Below are 18,082 nucleotides of genomic sequence, written 5' to 3'. Positions count from 1 at the left end.
CAGGGTGTGTCAGGGTGTCCTGGAGTCCAGAAGGTGAGGCCAGGGCTGAGGCAGGACTTTGGACTTGGACATTGCGTCTTTCCGTTGTCCCCTCCTGAGCACATCCTGCCAGGCCCCAGCACCCACTGCCTGGCTGCCAGGTCAGCTGCAAGCCCCAGGGCAGCCTCCCTGTTCCTCAGCCAGCTGTCCTGCTCACAGCACTGGCTGGCACCGAGCCAGGCCCAGAGCGGGCTCCTGGGCTTGTGAGCAGGATGTGTGCCCCAGGCCGAGCCTGCTGCTCCCCAGTGGCCCAGTGCTGGGGCCGGCTGGGGCTGGACTGCCCCCTGCTGCTCACCTCTCAGTGCCTCGGCCCCAGGGGCACCGAGGGGGTCACACAAACTCATGCTTGGAAAGCCACAAGCCAAGGGCCAGCCTCACAGCAGCCTCAGCCTCTGCCGAGGCCCACGGACCACAGTCCCCACGGGCCGCAGCCCCCACGATCAGAGATGCCATGCAGGATGACCGTTTCTTGCTGGCTTGGCTCCTGCCCCGGCTCTGTCTGGCACTGCCGTGTGACCCTGGCGAGACGCACGTCCTCCCCGAGCCTGGGAGGCCCTCAGAACGTGCACCCTTCCTTCCGAGAGGGCCTAAACCCACACAAGAAAGGAGCAGAGCGGGGACTGCAACGGCCACGCCCATTTCACAGACAGGAAACAAGAGGCAGGACCACGCAGGGGGCAGCAGCGCCACAGGGCGGGGGGCAACCAGCATCTTGCCGCCCCTCACGAGGATCCTGTGCCAGCGCCGGCCAGGGGTCGGAGGTGGTGGCACAGCCATTTCCTTTCGAATGCCTCCTGCCTGCCTGGAGAGGAGGCAGGCGTGGGGCGCTGGGCGGCCATGACGAGAGCAGGCAGACGCCAGGGAACAGCCAGCAAGTGAGTCTCCAGGCAACTGGCAGGGAGTCAGGGGACCGGCCTCTCGGAGTCCCACACCCCACGAGGGTCAAATGACAGGGTCAGGCCAGAGACACCTGGTGCACCCTCCAGCTCTAACACTCGGGGCCACTGGCAACTCAACCTGGCCCCTCCTAGCCTCTTCCCTCGCCGCCCACCCTGTCCGGTTCTGAAGAATCTCGTAATTTCTGTGGCTCAAATTGCCTGCGTCAGCCCCATCCAGAAAAAGACTGCCCAAATGAGCGGGTGTGCTTAAAACCCACACATGTGTCTGAACGCTACACCGGGAGTCACCGTTCTGGGCTCCGAGGACAAAGCTGAGCAGGCGGCTTGGCCTGGAAGCCTCCCCAAGGCCACCCCAGCACATAAAAGCAATTTTCAGAGCATTTCACGGCTGCTTCATAAACGAGCTTCTCCTCCCAGTCCCACGGCTCACACACTCCCAAGGTCCCAGGAAAGAGCCGGGGTGATCTGAGTCCACGCGGGCGCAGAGGATGAGACCCACCCACTCCACTCCCCCCAGTCTCTGCAGGTTGGGGCTGCGGGTGGGGGGGTGGGAACTGACTTGGACCTTTTGGGGGTGCAGACCGCAGCTGCTGGTCTCCACAGCGCTGCCTGCCTGCCCAAGTCACAAGCAGGCACTGGCCCTTCTGCCCACCCCTCTATTACAGAGGCATAGAGTCCAGGAGGGCTGCCCAAAGTTCTGAAAAGCAAGGGGTCTGGGTGCCAGGTGCCTGTCCAGCCCTCTGCAGTGACTGGGAACACGGAAACCAAATCATGGGCATGCCTCCCAAACAGAGGCCAGCCCAGGCTTGGGTCCCCCACTTAACCCCAGGGGTCACAGTCCCTGCTCACTATCCTGGAGACCCACGCTCACCAGCGGACTCAAATCATCCCTCTCTCTCTCTGGCCAGCGCCCACAGGAGCAGGGGAGCTCCCCCGGTACCGTGGGCCAGGGGGAGACCCCGAGCTTTGCAGGAAGGCAGAGCAGGGGAGAAGAAAGGCTTGGCAGGCATTTTCCGTCTGCTTTCTAAAGACGAAGCAATTACGCTTTGAACCAGAACAGATGGGGGGTAGGGTTTTCACATCAGCGCCGCCCGGAAGCCCTAATTTTTTCATCTGAAACTCGGCATTACGGCTCCTGGAGGCGGGCAGGAGCTGGGATCTTTAATTCCATAATAACAATGCTTTGCACTCGCACCGAATAATCTCCACACACTCTAGGGTGGCTAATTAAGAGGCCAACCTATCCTGCCAGGAGGTCCCCAACGTCGGCTTCACCGTAAGGAGGGGGCCCCCCAGGTGGGGGGCAGCCCTAGGAACAAGGCCAAGGTGGACGGCCCGCTCTGGCCCACTGCCATTCGGTGACAGAGAAATGCCCCCAGCCCCCAGAGAAACAAAGGCTGGAGGCGCCAGGGGGCCCACGGCGCCCCTGTGGGGCCCGAACGCTTGCCCCGGGTCTGCCTCCCACCTCAGTCTGTCCATCTGTAAAGAGGGCTGGGGCCTGGGCCTGAGGCCTGGGAGTCGCCAAGGGTCGCCAAGAGTGGCCAAGATCACTCACCACCCGCAGGCGTGAACGCCGTGCTCCAAATTAACCAGGTGTCGCGCCGTGGACCCAGAGACGACCCCGTCGGCCACAGAAGCGGGGGGTCAGACAAGAAGAGAAGCGCCGACGGCTCGAAGGGGGTCAGGGGTCGGGCCCTGAGCCCGGGGGTTCAGGGGTCAGAGGAGAACTTCCCGGGAAAGCCAGCGCATCAGTTTTCCCAGAGGGGGTTGGACAGGCCGAGCCGGGGGCGCGGGGCGGGGGGAGGCCAAGCCGAGAGGGCGGGGGTGGTCTGCGGGGAGAAGGGCAGCCCCGGCCCCGGGCCTGGCCATCCTGCTGGGTTCCCGGAGGGCAGCACGGTCGGCGTCCGGGGAATTTCCCGGGGGCGCGCATGGGCATGCCCGGCCCAGCCTTCCCGTGGGGGTCCCGGGGAGCAGCCCGGACCCCACCCCCGCCCGAGGCCTGGGCTATCCTGGCAGGGGTTCCTGGGGGACACACAGATACCCGTCGAGGCCAGCTGTCCCAGGGATGTCCCGGGGTCGGGGGGCACAGACCCCGCCCGGCCCCAAGGAGCCCCCGAACGGGGGAGGCGGTCCCCAAGGAGCCAGTGCGGACCCCAGCCCTCCTGGGAGAGGAGGGGAAGGCAGGGCGGAGAGGCGGGCTTAGGGGAGACGCCCCCCGCCCCCAGCCGAGCGCCTGCCCCGGAGCCCCCGCTGCGCTAGGCCGGCGGCGGCGGGCGCGGGGTCGCAGGCCGGGGGGCAGCAGGCGCGGGGTCCCGGCCGGGGGCCGGTACTCACCGGCACGGACATCTTGGCCGCCACTCCCGGCGCCCGCAGGGGCAGCGGCGCGGGCGGCTGGGGGCTCGGCTCGGCTCGCGCCGCTCAGCGCCCCCGGGCGCGGGCTCCCCGCGCTCTCCCGGCTCCCCGCGGGCTCCTGCGCGCTCCCGGGGGCCGGACGGTCCGGCCGCTCCAGCCAGCGCCGCGCATGCGCCGGCCGCGCCGCCCCTCCCCCTCCCGTCTCCACCGCCCAGGGCCGCGTTAAAGGCGAGGACCCCAGACCCCGGCTTTTTTCTGTCGGCCCAACGCGGCGCGGAGGCTCCCGGGTCTCCGCGCCGTATCCATCCCGCAGAGCCACTGCCAATGGCAGCCCCTCCCGTCCGCCCATCCGGTTGTGGATGCCGGAAACCCCACACCCCACCCCGCACATCCTAGGGGGCCCGAGGGCCGCTGCTGATGGGGAGAGCTGGGCCCGCAGAAGCCCCCACCCGTGGGTTGTCTGCTGCGCTCGCCCACCCCCATCCCCGCCCCCAGGAGCTCCGGTCTCCCTGGGGAGCAGCCCTGCCCACCCTCCCTTGGAGCTGGAAGGGCATCTGCCGAGGGTCCTGCCGCCTGGTGACCTCCACCACAGGCCCACCCGCCGCCAGGCCGTCCCTGCGCCCCAGGCCAGCCCTTCCCACACTGCGGAGCTGGGCCTTCCCTTCCCCAAGGTCACCCCCCAGCTCCTGCCCTTGCCATATCTGACGTGGTGTCCAAACGCTGTACCTGCGTCAGCTCCACGCACAGGCCTGGCCCGTGGGCACCCGAATCCACCACCTCCCGGCCAGGCGGGCCTTGCTGTTCCCGTGTTACGTTGAATAGACTGAGGCTCCGAGGTCCCTCAGCTACCGAAAGGCAGAGCCTGGGGGTCCGGCCCTGCTCCTTGGGGGCCCTTCTGGGGCAGCTCGTGGAGGCCCAGAAAGGCCCGGGGAAATGGCACCGCTTCTTGGGGGACCCCAGGGGGTTGTGCCCCGGAGGCTGGGGAGTTAGCACCTGTGAGTACCTAGACCAAGGGTCTGGGGGCAGGCAGTGTCCAGGGGGGGCTGCGCTGCCACGGGGCTCCACCAGGCCCGCCAGCAGCAGCCACACCAGGCCGGGCCAGCCCAGCTCAGGGAGGAGCTGAGCCCTGGACAAAGAGCTCTGGCCCCCTGGAAAATCTGTCACACAGCCTCAGTGGGACCGGCGTTTTGTCTGCCAGGTGCGCAGTGTCAGGAGGTCCAAGATGATTGGATGAGGGAGGCAGAGAGAGGTGGCAGAGGGCTTCGCCAGTTACCCCAGACCTCAACACCATCATTAGATGGTCAGCCACTGGGGTTTAAAAGGTTTTCCAGCCGCCTTCCCCCAGGGGGGCCTGCCTTACTCCTCCCCTAGTCACATCCTGGGGACAGTCCTTAACAGCAGCCACCAGCAGTGGGGGGTGGGGAGTACAAGATGAGCTAGGAAAGGGGAAGTCAGTCGAGGTCCACCATGAGGCCTGGTTCTAGGACTGATGATCCAGGATACCCCCCACACACACCTTATGTGGGGGTTCCCAATTGTCCACCTCAGTTTCCCCAGCCCGGTGCTCGGCAAGGAGTTGTTGGAAAGGGCAGGCAGGGCCACCGCCAGCAGGGAGGGGTCCAGGCCCACAGCTGCCACGTTCTCAAAGGGCGCTCTGTGTGTGCCTGGCACGCAGCCCTGCCCGTGCCCACCCGCCCGCGTCCAGCTGGCACGGGACTCCTGAGCTGAGAGCAGCAGCTCAGCCTGGTGCCCTGGCTCCCGGCCACGCCCGCCCGCCGTCTCCAAGCTCCCTCTGCCCCCCCACCGAGCCCCCCAGGCTCGGCCTCCCTTCGCTCTCCCCTGCTTTGGCAGCTGTCTCTTCGCCCACCACTTCTCTCTCCCCTTCTCTCCAATCTCTAGGTGCCTCAGGCCAGAAAGGGCTGAGGGTGGTGTGGGGGAGGGACAAAGCCCCTGCCACTACTCGTGGCCTCCAGCTGCCCCCCTGGGGAGGGTGACTCAGCCCATGGCACAGGGACACGTCCTCATTCTCGAGAGCAGGGAGCCAGGGCCTCAGGTGTGGGGACAGCCAGAGAAGCCCTAGCGGGGTCCAGAGCACCCTCCCTGACACTACCAGGTGCAGGTCGAGTGGGGTCTGCTCCTCCCAGCATGACCCACTTGGGCCTGCAGAGGCTCCTGGGTCCTCCAGGCTGGCAGATCAGGCCAGAGCCAACAGCTGGGCCGCTTCGGCTGGCGCCAGTGCCTGAGAGGGTCCTTGAGGGCTGCGGGGGGGCCCTTGCACCCGCAGGGCCCACGGAGGCAGGAGTTGTTGTTCCTGACAACAACTGGGAGAGAAGGGAATTGGGGCACCGTTGCAGAGCAAATCCGGCAGGGATGAGCTTCACGCATAGCTCCCCAGACACCCAAGCTGGCCTCGGTCCCCTGGGCCTTGCAGCATCCAGACGGGCCGAGGACTGGGACGTGGCTCCTTCCACCTGCTCCTCCTCCCTAGAGCAACCTGGGACTTCTCAGGAGAGGAGCCCCTGGACTGCGAGATCTTGTTTTCCTTTGGGATATCTCTTGGGTGCCATGGGCACGAGGATAAGAGGGCCAAGCCGTCTGCCTCGTGGATCTGACAGGCCATGGAGGAGAGAAAGGTGGGCTTCACAGAGCCCCATTAGACAGGCAGGAGGGGCCAGCCCACTGAACATGAGGGCTGGGGGAACCGGGGAGACTTCCTGGAAGAGGGGGCCTGCCCTGCATCCTGGAAGGCAGGCAGCACCTCTTCTCAGTCTCAGCCACATGGAGTAGGGTCATAAACTCAGCAGTGCGGGGGGCCAGGTAGAGAAAAACCCTGGGAGAACCTCCAGTGTAGGATGTTAGGGAGTGGTGGGGACTGGGACAGAGAGAGTGGCTGCTGCTCCAGTTATTGCTGTGTAGGAATTCAGGCTTGGTGTGGTCAGATCCTTGTGTTTGTTTTAATAAACAATTTTATTTTAAAATAGTGTTAGACTTACAGAAAAATTGTGAAGATATGCCATATGCCACATACTCAGTTTGCCCTGTTATTGACGTCTTATATTAGTCGGGTACATTTTTCATACTTAATAAACCAATATTGATGCACTGATATTAACTAAAGTCTATCCTTTATTAGATTTCCTTAGTTCTCCCTAATGTTCTTTTTCTGTCCCAAAATTCCACTCAGGATACCATGTTACATTTAGTTGTCCCCTTAGACTTCTCTTGGCTGTCAGTTTTCCAGACTCCTTGTGTCCATGACCTTGATAATTCTGAGGAGCACTGGTGGGGGATTTTGTAGAGCCCTTCATTTGGGATGTGTCTGGTGTTTTTCTTTCTGTATTGCTTGCTTTTTTTTTTTTGAGGTACTGGGGCAGGAGACTGAAGCCAGGACCTCGCATATGGGAAGCCAGTGCCCAACCACTGAGCCGCATCTGCTCCCCGTGGCGTTTTCCTTACAGTTAGACAGAGCTTATGGGTTTTAGGAGGCAGAGCACAGAAGTAAAGCGGCCTTCTCAGGGATACTCGCTCGCAGCATGACTAAGCCTGGTTGTCACCTGGCTGGGTGGTGACTGTCAGGTTTCTCCACTGTTAAGGTACTCCCCCTCCTCCCCCTTTTCCTTAGGGACCCCTACGAAGGAAGTCACTATGTGCAGCCCACACCTGAGGGTGAAGTCTCTACCTAAACTACTGGGAACTCTTCTGCAGGGAGAGTTGTCTCTTCTCCATTTCTTTACTTATTCAGTCACTTTATTTATATCAGTATGGGCTCATAGATACTTGTTCTTGGGAAGCCAGGAAGGCACCTGCCAGGGTGTGTGGGGGGTGGCCAACAGGACTCCGAGATCTCTGCAGAGGATGGGAATGGGAACTACCTACCCGAAACCCTGTATTTTCAACATAAGCATCGAGGGTTTTTTGTTTTGTTTTGTTTTTTGTTTATTTTGAGGTACCAGGGCTGGGGATTAAATCCGGGACTTTGTGTGTGGGAAGCCAGTGCTCAGCCACTGAGTCATGTCGGATGCCATGAGCTGATTTTTCATTTGTTTGCTTGTTGTTTGTCCGTTTGTTTTGTTTTTTAGGAGGTACCGGGAACCAAACCTGGGACCTCCCATGTGGGAAGCAGGCGCTTAACTGCTTGAGCCACATCTGCTTCCCAAGCATCGAGTTCTGACTCTGTTGAAACTGCACTGGCAGTAGGGAAGTACCTAGAGCCAGCTATCCTAGCTGTGTGTGGCTGACAGCCTCTCTCCAGGAAGAAGTCGGCCTGACACAGAGAGGCTCAGCAAAGTGAAGTCAGTGGGGCACCCACCAGTCACCCACACTGCACCCTGGGGGTCCCTTGCTGGCATGACCTCAAACTTACCCTGGACCTACGTAGGTCTGGTTCCACCGCCTGAGGGTACTTTCATAGTCCAGCCAATGGTGGGCCCTGTGGGCTGGGGCAGGCCTCCCCTCTTCTGTCTTCCATGCACAGAAGCTCGGGCCAGACACCTGCTTAGGGGAGAGGGTGACGTGTAGGCCATCAGGCTGCTGGCGACAGAGGGAGACCATCATCCCTCAAACAATGGGGCTTTCCCGCCCTGAGACGGTGTATTCAATTCCTATCAGTGGTGTAGCAAATTACCACAAACTCGTGGCTTAAAGCAACACAAACCCATTATCTTACATTCCTGGAGGCCAGAAGTCCAGAACCGGCTGGCAGAACCACCCTGGCTCTGGAGGCTCTTGGGGAGAATCCATTTCCCTGCCTTTCAGCTCCCAGAGTCTGCCCACATTCCTTGGCTCAGGGCCCCACACCACTCCTGTCTCTGCTTCTGTCATCACATCTCCTCTGGTGCTGACGGTCCTGCCTCCCTCATTTAAGGGCCCTTGTGATTACGTTGGGCCCACCTCCAAATCCAGGGTAATCTCCCCCTCTCGAGAGCCTTCATTTAATAGCATCTGCAAAGTCCCATTTGCCACATAAGATAACGTATTCAGACGCCAGGCATTAGAATAGGGACATCTTTGGGGGCTACTATTTGGCTTCATGAAGCAGGCTAGTTTAGGGAATGAAAAGACAAAGCGGGGACTTGGCAGAAAAACAAACACGGCCATGAGACCAGTGGCCAAGGAGACCCCCCAAGGCTGCTGGAAGAACCTGGCAAGAATCCTCCATCTGGAATGGGATCAAGGAAAAGCCCTGGATACTCTCAAGGGGCCCGATCGTTGGGCCCCCCTGGGGGAATTGATGGGTGGGGTGACCAATCAAAACTGCAAGCAGCTGGGACTGCTCCCCCAAATGTTAACAAGGGGAGAGATAATTAGTGGTTTAAAAAGCAAGCACACGGAAGTGGATTTGGCCCAATGGAAATGGCATCCACCTACCACATGGGAAGTCCAAGGTTCAAGCCCTAGGCCTCCTTGACCCGTGTGGAGCTGGCCCACGTGCAGTGCTGATACGCGCAAAGAGTGCCGTGCCATTCAGGGGTGTCGCCCACGTAGGGGAGCCCCACGCTCAGGGAGTGTGCCCTGTAAGGAGAGCCGCTCAGCGTGAAAAAAGCGCAGCCTGCCCAGGAATGGCGCTGCACACACAGAGAGCTGACGCAGCAAGATGATGCAACAAAACAAGACACAGATCTGGGTGCTGCTGACAAGAATACAAGCATTCACAAAAGAACACACAGCGAGTGGACACAGAGAGCAGACAACTGGGGGGAGGAGGGGGAAGGGGAGAGAAATAAATAAAAAATAAATCTTTAAAAAAAAAACAAACAGGGAAGCAGCTGTGGCTCAATCGATTGGGCTCCCGTCTACCATATGGGAGGCCCTGGGTGGGTTTGCGTCCCAGGGCCTCCTTGTGAAGGCAAGCTGGCCCGCACCTGCCGAGAGCTGATGGCCCACACCCATGGAAAGCTGACACAGCAAGATGACGCAACAAAGGGAGACAAGCAGATACAGAAGAACGTGCAGTGAATGGACACAGAGAGCAGACAGCAAGTAAGCCACAAGGGGGGGAAGAAATAAATAAATCTTAAAAAAAAAAACAAGTGCAGAAGTTAAATCATCCCTTTTCTCCCCCTTTTTCCCTCTTTTCTCTCTCTGCCTGGACCAGCCCACAGCTATATCTGGGACCTATAATCTGTTTTCTTTCCCACCTCTCATTTTCTTAATAAACTACTGGCCTAACTAAACTGGCATCTTCTTCAATTCTTTTTTGTAACATAGCCAAGAACCTAGAGAAAATCTGACAACACTTGCACTCACTGCTGTCCCCTGGGCTAGGCCACCTCCCCCACACACACAGTTTTAGTTTGTTAGGCTGCTTCAAGAAGATAGCATGAAATGGTTGGCTTTCTCTTTAACAAATCAATTTTATTGATACATATTGATAAAGCATACAATTCATCTGAAGTGTACAATCAGTGGTATTTGATATAATCATATGTGATATAATCACATAGTTGGGCATTCGTCATTTCAATCATCATTATTAGATCATTTCATTATTTCAATAATAATAAACAAAAACCAGACAAACAAGAAATGGTAAGCTTTTAACAATGGGAATTTATTACTTTACAAGTTTACAGTTTTCAGGCTGTGAGAATATCCAATTCAAGGCATCATCAGGGCGATGCTTTCTTGGGGAGCGGCTGTGGCTCAGGTGGTTGGGCACTCACCTTGTGCATGGGAGGTCCCAGGTTTGGTTCCCAGTGCCTCCTAAAGAAGACAAGCAGACAGAGCGGGCAGACAGACAGGGGAGACATCTCGGGGTGGGGGTGGGAGAGAGAAAAATAAATAAATCTTAAAAAAAATAAGACAATGCTTTCTACCTGAAGACTGGCTGCCAGAGATTCTGGACGCCTCTCTCACATGGCAAGGCATGTGGTGGGGTTTGCTGGTCTCTCCCTTCTCTTTTCTCTTTTAGGGTTCTTTGATTTCACCTTCTTGTTTCTGTAGCTTTTTCTTTTCTTTGTGTGAATTTCATTCTCTTATAAAGGACTCTAGTAAAAAAGTTAAGTCCCCTCTGGAATGAGGTGGATCACACCTACTTCAGTAGCCTCATCAAAAGTTCCTACTTACAGGGAAGCGGCTGTGGCTCAATCAGTTGCGCTCCCGTCTACCATATGGGAGGTTCTGGGTTCACGTCCCAGGGCCTCCCTGTGAAGGCAAAGCTGGGCCACGCGCCATGGAGAGCTGACGGCCTGTGCGCAGCAGAGAGATGGCGCAGCAAGATGACCCAACAAAAGGGAGACAAGCAGATACAGAAAAAGTGCACAGCAAATGGACACAGAGAAGAGACAGCAAAAGAAAAAGGAAAAAGCCATAAGGGGGGGAATAAATAAATAAATATAAATCTTTTAAAAAAAAAAAAAGATCCAACTTACAATGGGTTCATACCCACAGGAATGGGTTAACTTTAAGAACATGCTTTCCTGGGGTACATACAGCTTCAACCACCACACCCCCCATCTTAGTTTCCTTGACTGCCCAAACAAATACCATGCAATGGTTAAGCTGAAACAGTGGAGGTTAACTTGCTCAGGGTTTGGGGCTAAGAGAAGGTCCAAATGAAGGCCGCATCAGGGCGCTGCTTTCCCCTAGAAGACGGTGGTGCTCTGGGGCTGCAACACCCCCTCGCCAAGTCGCTCTCCCACTGGCCAGGGCAAGAATCTTCTTGCTCACATCTCTCACACCCCGTTTATGGGAATAGCTACAAATGGCTTGCTACTCCAGTGTGCAGTCGGGCCAGATGAGGCAGAACCCCAGCACATACAAACCCTTTGGCCCAGAAATTCCAGGAATTTATCCTCAAAAATGCACTCACAAATAGCCAAAGATACACATCCCAGAATGTTACTTGCAGCTTTGCTTATGATATGGAAAACTCCTATGTTCAATAACGGGAACAGTTAAACAAATCGCGGAACAGTCAAGAAACAGAATCCTGGGGAGCTGTTAGAAACAATAGGGAATAAGGAAGACGTGGAAATAGGCTTACCATATACTAAGTGAGAAAAAATAGGCTTCAGAACAATAGGTATTCTATTTTCATAAAAATTCACCTATTTACATTTATGTCATATATTTGCATTGGAAAAGCCTGGAAGGAGAAACACTAAAATATCAACTGTAGCAGTCTTGGGGGGAGGGTAGAGTTCTTTTCCATGAGCGTGGAATATTTAGGGAGGGCCTGTTGGGTGCTTAGTACTGTGCTGCTGGTTTCCAACTAAGTAGTGCCTTTTCCCAGCTTTGATGGATTAGAATTTCACGAGAAACTTGTGTGTGTGGTGGAGGATGGGGCAGGGCTTGGGTGTAATTAAAATTATTTGTCTATGGTTTCTGAAAATCAATATTCATTAGTTATGTAATTTATCCTTTTTTTCCAAAGTGTACTCTCAATGCCTTTTAGCATAATCACAGTGTTGCACCTTCATCACCACAAAAAATATCAGTACAATTGCATTACTCCGGAAAGAAAAACCATGTAATTTATCTTAAAGAACAATTTTTGAGGGAACAATGCAATTAACAAATTCTAAGAAATCTGCGCTGCCCTGGAGGGGTTTCCCAGGTCACCTCCCCCCACCTCCCCGTCCCTTTTGGGCCTGGTGAGAGGGTCTGTCGCAGGGGCAGCCCCGGAGCCGGGCTGGGGTGTGTGAGCGAATCTGTCCGGCTCTTCTCCGTCAGTGAGGAGCCCGAGAGCGCGGCTGCCCGTGGGGGTCGCAGGTGCACGGCCCCCCAGCCCTCCTCCCTGCGAGGCGGTGGCCTGTGGCCGAGGCCTCCGCCCGGGGCGCTGGGAAATCTCACCGCCCCCTGCGGGGAGACTGACCCTGGTGAGGAGGAGCTCGCTGCAGGGAGTGAGGCCGGCGCTTGGGCCAGGACCCAGGCTCGGTCCCTCGACCTCCCGTGGAGGCTGGGCGCGGCCGGGGCTGGCCGGGGTTCCGGTCCTACCGAGTCAACTCCAGCCCAGCACCGACGCGCTCTCGGCAGGTTGCCAAGCCGTCTGGAGGCCGGGAATTAACGCAGCCACGGCCTCTCCCGCCTGCAGGGAGCACCGCCCTCTCTCAGCCCAGGAACGGCACAGCGTGCCCTTCACGGGGTTCAGGAAAGACTCGGGATCTACGGAGGGTCAGGGCGCCTGTGGGGCTGATACAGGAGAGGCACTTGGGAAAACGCCAGGGCTGTCAACCCCCGAGCCTGTTCTTTGGAAACATTTAAAAGTTGCAAAATAGTCATTCATGGTCCAGGGTTCCCACAGCTCATTTAACCGTTCTCTGACTGTGGGAGTTGGGTTGTTTTCCCTTTGGGCTAGTGCAAATAGCACTGTGATGAATTGCCTCTTAAATGCATCTTTCCTCACAATCGGATTATTTTCTTAGGATAAATTCCTAGAGATTGAATTACTGGGTCAAAACTATGAAATTTCTTTTCTGGTCCAGCTCCATGAATACCATGACTTTTTGATCCATAAGTATTAATAACAAAACGTCCCCAAACTTCTCAAAGTTTAAAACTAGAGTACTTTTTTTTTCTTTAAATGAGGGACAACTTTAATTTATTCAAATAGTGGAGTCTTTTTTTAGGAAGTAGAAATACCTTTCTCAAAGAGAATCATTTTCTTTTTCACTCACACTTTGCTATAACACAGGGTATGAACTTTTGAAAGGCTTTTGATCTACGCTGCAAAATTGCTTTCCAGAAAATTTGTGCAATTTATACTGCCTGAGCAGCAAACGTATCTCTTGCGCTATGCACCTTCCCAGGATTATTAGAGAAAGAAGAAGTTTTATTTATTTTTATTTTTTGCCAATGTGATAATCGGAAAATAGTATCCTCATTGTTGTTTTGATTTATGTTGATTTGATCTGGTGAGATCACATTTTTAAATATATGTATTGGCCTTGGAAGATTGGATTTCAATTTCAGCTAAGCTGCCACCACCGCGTGAGTATGTAACTTTTGGGGGCTTCGGTTTTATCTATAAAAGATGTAATTCATTTAGAATATATTCACTGAGTCCCTAAAATATGCAGACAAGACGGAGAGGGGTTGTCATAGGCCGGTGGGTCCGGGAACAGAGCCTGAGCCCGGGATTCTGCTGATGGCACCTCTTTGAGGAAGGCCTCAGGAGAAGGGGAGGAAGCAGGATGGGTACGGGGGACAGCTAAGCCGCTCTGGAGTTTGGTCTAACCACAGAAGAGCCCACCTTGGGGCTGTTAGACCCCCTGCAGCAGTTAGACACTGGCCAGGACCCGACTGCAGGAAGTGTGTGACCCCTGGGCCAGGCTGGTGATTCCTCAGAGAACAATTTTCCCGAGGGGCAGCTGTGAGTGGTGAGCGGCCAACTTTCCCAGCAGATTTCTAGACACTCTTTTCTCTTGGCTCTCATCCCACCCTCCAGCCCAGCAGCACAGCCCACTGGGGGTCCCTGGACATACCAGAAAGGGAAGGACTCTTCCAGATCGTCTTGGGCCCCAAACCTTCCCTACTGGAGAAGGAGCCCCAGGAACAGTGGAAGGCGCTTCTCCAAAGCACCACCAGAATTGGGTCGAGCAGCCAGGTCTTCAACTTCCCGTTCTTTCCATCCATGAAGAAAGCCCGGGGTAGGCGCTCCCTGAGGAGGCCTAGACTCTCCCTGGGGGCTGAGGGCTGGGGAAAGCACCCTTGGTGAGCAGAGGCAGCCTCCCTTCCCAACTTCCTGGCTCCCGGGCCTGTTGGGCCTGTTGATTCACGGCTACTGAGTAACCCCAGCCACAGGGAGGCTGCACACGGAGGAATGCAGCCGCCCCCGGGACACCCCGGAGGGAGGCAGGACACATCACCCAGCCTGGAATGAGGCCTGGGAGCTCTGGAGGTGCAGGGTGTGGTTCCTGCCACCCTCCTCTGAGGCTCTGGAGGAGGATGTGCTATTGCATTTAAATAGTTTCCTCCCAGATGACCCTTTCACTATCTAGATACAAGGAAACTCTTGGGGAAAACTGATGGTCTAAGCGCAGCTCATCCAGGGTGGTCCCAGGGTCCTGCCTTAGCTGGGAACATGGCCTTCTCCACCACCAAGCCCAGGAGTCCAGGCCAGCTCAGGCTCTTGTCCTGCTCCACCTTCACGGATGGGGCATTTCCTCTGGTCTGAGGGATGCATCAAGAGCAGTTGCCGTAGGCAGTGGACTTGGCCCAGTGGTTAGGACGTCGGTCTACCACATGGGAGGTCTGCGGCTCAAACCCTGGGCCTCCTTGACCCGTGTGCAGCTGGCCCATGTGCAGTGCTGATGCGTGAAAGGAGTGCCCTGCCACGCAGGGGTGTCCCCTGCAGAGGGGAGCCCCACGCGCAAGGAGTGGGCCCCATAAGGAGAGCCACCCAGCGCGAAAGAAAATGTGGCCTGCCCAGGAATGGTGCCACACACATGGAGAGCTGACAGAAGATGATGCAACCAAAAAAAACACAGATTCCTGTGCCGCTGACAACAACAGAAGTGGACAAAGAAGACGCAGCAAATAGACACAGATAACAGACAACTGGGTGGGGGAGAGGAAATAAATAAATAAATAAATAAATAAATCTTAAAAAAAAAAAAAGCAGTTGCCGCAAGTCCAGTTTGCACTGCTTAGAAATTGTCAAGAGGTACCCCTGTTTTACAGAGAACAAAAGGGACACGGCCTGAAACAGCCATGCTGCCAAAACTACTAAAGAAAGACTGGTGCCAGACTGATGCTCGCGGCCTGAACCACAAACCTGCAACCCCGCTGCAGCTCCCACTGACTTGGGGACTGCTCCCAAGTCAAGCAGATGTCGCAGACCTGAGGATGCACAGAGAAGGGTAGCTGAACTGAGACGAGCGTGGGCAAGTCCTTGCATCTAAGTCAGGAAGAGGAGTCATAGTTTAGGGAGATGGAGTCAGGGGGGCGGTGAGGTCAAAGGCTACGCGGTTGTGAATAATAGGATAAGGCGAACATGGACCTGCTCACCAAACCCCAGAACCGCTTAGCACAATGCAAGAGAGGTGAACTCCCTCCTACAAAAGAACACAACTCATTCACTAGGAGCAATGAGGAGATAAATAGATATGGGAATTGTTCAGATCAGCTCACAAATGGACGTGCCATAAAACTGGGTTTGGGATGAATCAAAGATCATTGAGGATTAAAAAAATATTAAAAAAAAAAAAGACCATCGAGGCAGATTCTTGCCCTGTCCAACTGCCCTCTCTGGAGACAGAGCCCTGAGCTGAGACAGCAGAAGATTCTGGAACTCGGGGACCATCTACTTGTCTTCTCCACGGGTGGCCATTCTTCCCCTAGATCAGGGCACGTCTTGCCCAAAGCACTGACTCCATGCTTCCTCGCTGAGCATCCTCTTCTCTAAGGGTTTATGAAGACAGGGAGTGGCTCTGCCGAGAGAGGGGAGACTTTCTGGGAAGTCCCTAGGCATTATATTACAAAGCCTTGGAAATGTGCATCTTCTCTCATGCAAGAGCTTCACTTGGAGTCATTTAGAAATAAGCAGGGATGCAGACAAAGTCTAAGGGCAAGGCATTTTAATCACAGCATTTTAATGTTATTTTAATTTTAGATACCAGGGGCCAGGGATTGAAACTGGGATCGCATATGTGGGAAGCTGGTGCTCAACCACTGAGCCACATCAGCTCCCCTGAGTTGGTTTTTTCTTTTTTTTAGGAGGCACCAGGAGCTGAACCTGGGAACCCTTATGTTAGGAAGCAGGCGCTCAACTGCTTGAACCACATCCACCTCCTATTTTAAAAAATAATTGTTATAAAAAACAATTCTAACATAGATGACTCTTGAGCACCTTATGTCGAGTAAAGCAAGCCAAGCATTGAAGGACAAATACTACATGACCTCTCTCATATGAAATAAGCACACCAAGCTGTCTCAGAGAGGTAGAGACTGGATAGGCTTATAGGAAATTGGGGGGGGGGGGGGCAGGGGAGGAAGGCTGTGAGCTGACACCTAGATTGGTGAAATCTATGATAAAGTGAAGGTAAGTATTTGTACAGGTAAGGGATAAGATGGGGGCATAGGGATACATTTGGGTGGGGTTTTGCAGACTTAAGGGGGGCTAGGGTTGGGAGAATGGGTTAAATGGCCCAAGGAATTGGGGGGAGGGCTGGGGAGAACAGTTGAACGTGGGAGATTGTCGGGTATGTGGTTGAAACTATAACATTGAGAAAAGTCTTTAGAAAATATTATAAGGAAGGATTACCTGTTGAAGGTGCTTAATGGGGGGCATCTGGCACAGGGGCAGGCTTCTAGGGAGTGTGTGAGTGCTCTTGTCATATATCTTGTCATAGTGTGTTATATCATTGGGTTGAGACCCATACAATAAATGGGAAGGTGTCCCCACATCCTGGGGTTCTGAAATAGAGGGAATTGTGTCTCTGAAGAGAATTGGTGGCTCCCAATGGGGGAGGACAGTCTAGTATGTCAAGCCCTCAGCATTGTTGCAAGTATCTGTGAATCTGGTTCTTCAAGCAGGGAAGATTGATTGTCACTATGTGCCCTGAGGGGAGGGGAGAGAGGAATAGAATAGATGGAAGCACGGTAACTGGGGGGAAATGGAAGTGTTCCATAAGATCACGCTGTGATGGATAGAGGACATGTTAAATTACACCAAAAATGTACAAAATCTATAGGCTAAAATATAAACCATAATGTAAAACATAAGGTAACTAAAAATTAAGAAAATTTTATAGTCTAAAATATAAACCATAATGTAAACCAAAATGGAACCATTTTGACAGCTATGTTTCAATATCTGTACACCACTTGCAGCAAATATAACATGAACATGTAAAAAGATCATTGCTGGGGAAGGGGGAAAAGGGTTTGATGTTGGATATGTGGGAGTCCCCTATATTGTACATGTGACTTTACTGCGATCTAAAACTTTTTTGAAGACAAAATAAAAATAATAAGAAAAGAAAAAGAAAGGAGGTAGACACTGAGGAAGAAAGGAAAGAAACTGCCTTGCCACTGTACATACAGGCCAACACCTATTATGTGATGAAAGGCAAAACATCAATAACAAAGTTTTATGATTTTTTAAAAAATAAAATCTTGTCACCTGCTTTGTTAATATTATCACGGTTTTTGAAAGCACCATTTCCCACATGAGATCTAACATTGTTATTCATTCCCTGATTATTTGGTAGATTTCTTTTTTTTTCTCTCTCTCCCCTTCCCCCCCACCCCCACAGTTGTCTGCTCTGTGTCCATTCGCTGTGTGTTCTTCTATGACTGCTTCTATCCTTATCAGCGGCACCAGGAATCTGTTTCTTTTTTTTGCATCATCTTGTTGTGTCAGCTCTCCGTGTGTGCAGTGCCATTCCTGGGCAGGCTGCACTTTCTTTCGCGCTGGGTGGCTCTCCTTACGGGGCACACTCCTTGCGCATGGGGCTCCCCTATGTGGGGGACACACCTGCATGGCATGGCACTCCTTGTGTGCATCAGCGCTGTGCATGGACCAGCTCCACACGGGTCAAGGAGGCCTGGGGTTTGAATTGCGGACCTCCCATGTGGTAGGCGGACACCCTATCCATTGGGCCAAGTCTGCTTCCCATTTTCATTTTTTAATACCCCAATTTATCTTATTTTATTTTATTTTTTCTAAATTAGCATGTGTTCTATTTCTAATCTTTAAACCTACCACTACTATTTCATTTTCCTATTAACTGAATTTCGCAATATATTAGGTTTCATTTTTGAAGAAGTTTTGAACCACAGAGAGGTTCAACTATGTCAGGGGAGGAACACTGGTGTGGGGTGTTATTGATAAGGGACATATGGTTGGG

General features: G+C 54.2%; 1 protein-coding gene across 1 annotated transcript in view; it reads right to left on the bottom strand.

Moving 5' to 3' along the window:
• BCAR1 (BCAR1 scaffold protein, Cas family member) overlaps positions 1-3,423 on the bottom strand; it is a 37,498-nt gene extending 34,075 nt beyond the window's left edge. Inside the window, exon 1 of the mRNA XM_004470904.5 lies at positions 3,273-3,423. Within this exon, the coding sequence (XP_004470961.2) occupies positions 3,273-3,284 (12 nt within the window). The 5' untranslated portion in view covers positions 3,285-3,423. The remainder of the gene's footprint in view (positions 1-3,272) is intronic.
• Positions 3,424-18,082: the final 14,659 nt, after the last annotated feature.

The sequence above is a fragment of the Dasypus novemcinctus genome, chromosome 18, assembly GCF_030445035.2.
Source record: "Dasypus novemcinctus isolate mDasNov1 chromosome 18, mDasNov1.1.hap2, whole genome shotgun sequence".
Classification (NCBI taxonomy): Eukaryota; Metazoa; Chordata; class Mammalia; order Cingulata; family Dasypodidae; genus Dasypus; species Dasypus novemcinctus.
Note: the sequence above shows the minus strand (reverse complement) of the source record. Positions and strands in the feature narration are given on the sequence as shown.